Source organism: Gastrolobium bilobum, unplaced genomic scaffold (assembly GCF_033153095.1).
Source record: "Gastrolobium bilobum isolate Gb01-03AN ecotype WA unplaced genomic scaffold, APGP_CSIRO_Gbil_v1 utg15473, whole genome shotgun sequence".
NCBI lineage: Eukaryota > Viridiplantae > Streptophyta > Magnoliopsida > Fabales > Fabaceae > Gastrolobium > Gastrolobium bilobum.
In genome coordinates, this window is record NW_026897632.1 from 280,554 (window position 1) to 285,241 (window position 4,688).

General features: G+C 35.5%; 1 protein-coding gene across 1 annotated transcript; it reads left to right on the top strand.

Annotated features, from left to right (window-relative positions):
* The first annotated feature begins 502 nt into the window (after positions 1-502).
* LOC133308831 (phytochrome A-associated F-box protein-like) lies at positions 503-2,111 on the top strand. The gene has a single exon (XM_061509552.1). The coding sequence runs from the start codon at positions 632-634 to the stop codon at positions 1,559-1,561; it is 930 nt and encodes a 309-aa protein (XP_061365536.1). The 5' UTR covers positions 503-631; the 3' UTR covers positions 1,562-2,111.
* The last annotated feature ends 2,577 nt before the right edge of the window (positions 2,112-4,688 follow it).

Genomic DNA, 4,688 nt, shown 5'->3' on the forward strand with positions numbered 1-4,688 from the left:
TTTTTCAAAAAATACCGACAAATAGGATAGATGGGAAAATAACTTTTGTGTTGATTTTTGGAAGAAATTCACTGTTAGAGAATACCACTTGAGAGGTGCAAAGTTTCTCCCGAACATAGATTTTGCATATTTAAAAAAATCTCTCCGGTAATATTTGGGTCAACCAAACAACTTTTTTTACATTTTCCTACCAAACTCACTTTACAACCATTTTCCTATCAATTACATTTTCCTAGTAAAAAAAAATTCTCCCGAACCAAACACTACCTAATTTCTTCTAAATCATCAGATAACTATGATTACCCTTAAATAAATTGGAAAAATGAGTATATAATTGTCAAGAAATCAGTAAATATTTTAATAATAGAAAGTATAAATTATAAATTAAACAAATAACCAAATCTCACGGTTCGTTTTTTATTTTTATTTTTATTTTTTTATAAATGAAAAGTATAAAAAGAAAAAAATTAGTGGTGTAAAAGCAGCAACGTTTTAATAGTAATATACCGTTGCTGAAACTGATATTCTCTTGGTTTTTGAGGAGTGAATTCTGCGGCTTAGGCTGAAACTGGAACAAACCATAAGACACAGAGAGAGAGAGAGACAACAGCAATCGGAGTATCAAACAATCATGTCTCTGGAAAACCTATTCACAGCACTCACCGACGACATCATTCTTAAAATCTTCCTCAAGCTCGAAGATGATCCTCGACACTGGGCTCGCATGGCTTGTGTCTGCACCAAATTTTCTTCTCTCATTCATTTCTGTTGGAAGAACAAGTGTTCTCTCACCATTCCTTCCGATCTTCTCTCCTCTTCCGATCCACCTTCCTCCCTTCACAAGCTCGCCGTCTGCTGCCCCGGCCTCCTCCACGCCGGCCTCCACTTCGACTCCTCCGACTTCGGCCTCCAACAAGACCTTGGCCCCGACCATCCCCTCACTATAACACCATCACCATCACCATCACCATCAGCAGCATCCACTAACAAACTTCCTCCTGTTCCTCCTCCTCCTTCTGAATCTGATTGCTGTTGGTCCCTCTTCGATGATCTTTATCATGATACCCTTTACGATGTTTCTGAATCAGAACAACCCCAATTGTCAGAGGAGGTGGTTCGCGAAGGTGTTGTCTCGAGGGGTTGTAAGAAACGGAAGGCTTGCAGGTCGTGGAATTCGCATTTAGCTTCTGGGAGTTGGAGCTTGAGTAGGGAACAGGGTAGCAAGCTCCTCGCTAGACAGTTTCGCGATGATTGTTTGTATGTTTGTGATTGGCCAGGTTGTGTTCACTTTGAGGAGAAGAGAAAGTACTGTCTTTTCAGAGGGGTTTTCAAGAATTTCAAACGAACCCGTGTTTGGAGGACTATCAACGATGGGAATCGGAAGAAGCTTGATCTGGGTTGTGCTTATTGCAACTCCAAACACACTTGGGATCTCCACTCTGCTTTCTGCTTGAGGCGAGGTTTTGGGTACCATGACGATGGGGAGCCTGTGGTTCGAGCTTATGTTTGTGAGAATGGTCATGTCTCTGGGGCATGGACCGATGTCCCCATGTACACATGAATCTCATTTTTTCTTTACCTTATGTTTGGTTAATAACTATTTCCCCGGTTCTGCTTTTATCAAACCTAGCATTCTTAATTTCTTTATGCTCTGGAGATGTAAAGACTTCATGAAGGAACTGAAAGGTATATATCATCTCGTTTATGTGTAACGTTATACAAATCTTTGATGAGAAACAAGTTTAGTGTTCACATTTGGATTCCCTATGTACTACATTTTATCCCAAGTTTATGTGATTTAAGAGTTGTCTCATAATTCAATTCATGAGATGGTAGCAATAGGGCATGCTTGTATTGTGCTCAATAGACTATCTTGCTATATTTTTTTTTTCTTTAAATTATTTTTAGGTTTAGATGGGGTAACTGCATGTTTTTCCGGGGGAAGAGTGTGTTTTAAACATTTAACAATTTCAAAGGGTTCAGCTTATGCTATAAACCTTATAAAAAAATGGTGAGTGTAAAGATTGTAAAGAAGGAAATCGGTTCATATCATATGGAAAATCTTGCTTGGGAAATTGTGATTGGCAAACCTTCCATATTTTGCTCTAGTGTCATGCACTTCAATTTTTTCTTTTCTCTGTAGTAGGACGATTGCAGAGGAAAAGGAAAAGGATTATTGGATCTCAGACCTATTTGCGTTTAGCATTTTTGTTGGCTTTGCATAAATCCCCCTACTGATTTTGTCAGCGATATTTAGAAGCTTTTGTAATTCCAAATTGTTTTTTTTTTTTTTCAATTTATTTCGTACAAAGTTGCCTAGAAGTGACAACTGTGTTGGGATTTTCAACTGGGTACTTTTATTTATATTCTGCTGCAGAAGATAATGAATGCTAGTATTCAGTTAATAGAATTGGTTTCCATGTTCATTTTTTATGTAATGCTATCTTCATTCTCTGCTATAAAATGCACGCGTTTTCGTCGACCTTGCAAGTTGCGATTGATTCTATTCTTTGCCCATATGTATACTACTTTATAAATGGATGGTTCTCTTTAACTCTGAGCCTGAATATGATGTGAAGGGTATGGCAGTAATATATGTTTGCTTTGTTACCACGATAATGGAACCCTTGGGGTGTGGAGAGTATCCCATTTCCATGAAGAAAAATGCAACGCAAGAATTCATGCCTTCACGAATGGCGAATCCAAATAAGTCATGGGGTCATATGTCTTTGTAGGCTTAATAATCATGTAGACCAATATTAACGTCGCAGATAACTATGACATTCTGGAGAGAACTAGAGATTATGACTTAGACACGGCTGAACAGCTCAAGTTCTTTGGTTGAAGTTTTGATATAAGCTTACTGTACTTATTGCATTCACCGGATCTTCTTCATTATCATTCTGAAATTTTCAACTAGTTGAATATAGACATAATTTATTATCTGACTCTCCATTTCAGTACTTGTGTTGTTTATACACACAAAACCATGTCTCGTTAATTGATGTAGCCATGTGAATGCGAAAAAACACTCGGCTTTTCTGTTTTTGTCATTATGGATATAGATATGTTTGAATAATTTTTTAGTACACTTGTTACCTAGTACTAACTACTAAGTGCTAAAATTATAAAAGCATAACTCACTAAGTGCATATTTAGTCCACACACAGAGGAACACAACAAAAGTTATCCCTTAAAATAAACGAAGAAAAAGGTTACAATATGAGTCCATTACAGGGTTTTCTTTCATAAAAAGTGCCCATAAGCTCATATGCTTCTGATTTGTTATCCAACTTTCTATCTCATCCTATATTTTCACAGGAACAGATCAAATACAATAGGATGATTTGTTTGGTCTTTCATGAACGTATTCTTCGAGTTACTGGATAGATACAAATTGAGCTTTGGCTATAATATGTAATATGTTGACCGGGATGACCTATATAGACTTAGAGAGAAATCCAAAGTTGTTTCTGTTGCCTGTTTATCCACGTAGATTCTTTAAATTAGTTATTTAATTTGCGTAAGAGAGTCCTGTCCAGCATAGTAGTGTTTATTGTCTGCACCCCCACGCTTTATTTTCTGGTGCCGCCCTTTGGTATTCCCTTTCCGGTCAAGAATTAAGTTCTCATAATAAATAGCGTTGTTTTATCTCATCTTTTTCATTCATGGTTTAATGTTTTTATGTCGAGCCTTTCTTCATGTATTCTGATGCCGTGCCCTAATTAAGTGTGCAATTATATTGGACGGGTAAAAATAAGAGTATGGATATTGGATACTCAATGATATGTGAGATAAGGATCATTGGGATATGTTTTGAAAGGAGGCAAATCTTCTATATCCTTTTTTTTTTTTTCCTTCGGCGGGGTGGGGGTATCTTAGAGTCATTGAATATTGGGCAAAAAAAACCACGGGTACCACACAAAAAAAAGGGGAAAATGTTTCTCCTTTTAAATGACACAACTTATATCATTTTACTCTCACAAATATATGGGACCCACACTTTTACATTTTTTTGTTCACTCTCTCTCCTCCTTTATCTATCTCTTTCTCTCACTTAAAATGACACAACTTTACATCCTTTAAAATGATACACATTTTTTCCCACAAAAAATGTAGTCATATTATTTACCGCATACAATATTTATATCCCTACATTTTTAGGGTATAGGCAAATTATTTTTAGGGAACACTTCAAGAAATTGATTTTTTTATTTATTTTTATATAAATAATGGTACTGAAATTTGAACATGGAAAAAAGAAGTATCATTTTGAATGACACAAGCTTGTGTTATTATAGATATTTTACACAAAATACGAAATTATACTTTGTGTAAAACTGAAAAAAAAAAAAAAAATTCTCTCCCCCGTCACATCTTAAAGTTAGACAAGAAATTGACCCGAGAAATTAGCCCCAAAAAGGCATTCTTAAGATCAAATTAACCAATTTTAGAGTTTAGAACTTAAATTGCGAAAAGGTAAATTTTAGGAATCAAATCCATAATTTCTTTTACTCGGCAGTTGTAGACCTTCTATTGAAGGTGAATAAATGCAACACAGTTTAATAGAATTTATTCAGAAATGTAGAACTTTAAGGATAAGCTGTAATCAAAATTAAAGAAATTAAATACCAACTTATTTAATTTATAAATAAAATCCATTTCTTGAATCAAACTACCTTGGCATG

Bases quoted from the DNA above. Each gene is read 5' to 3' on its own strand.
- LOC133308831 (XM_061509552.1), top strand. From the start codon at position 632: ATGTCTCTGGAAAACCTATTCACAGCACTCACCGACGACATCATTCTT.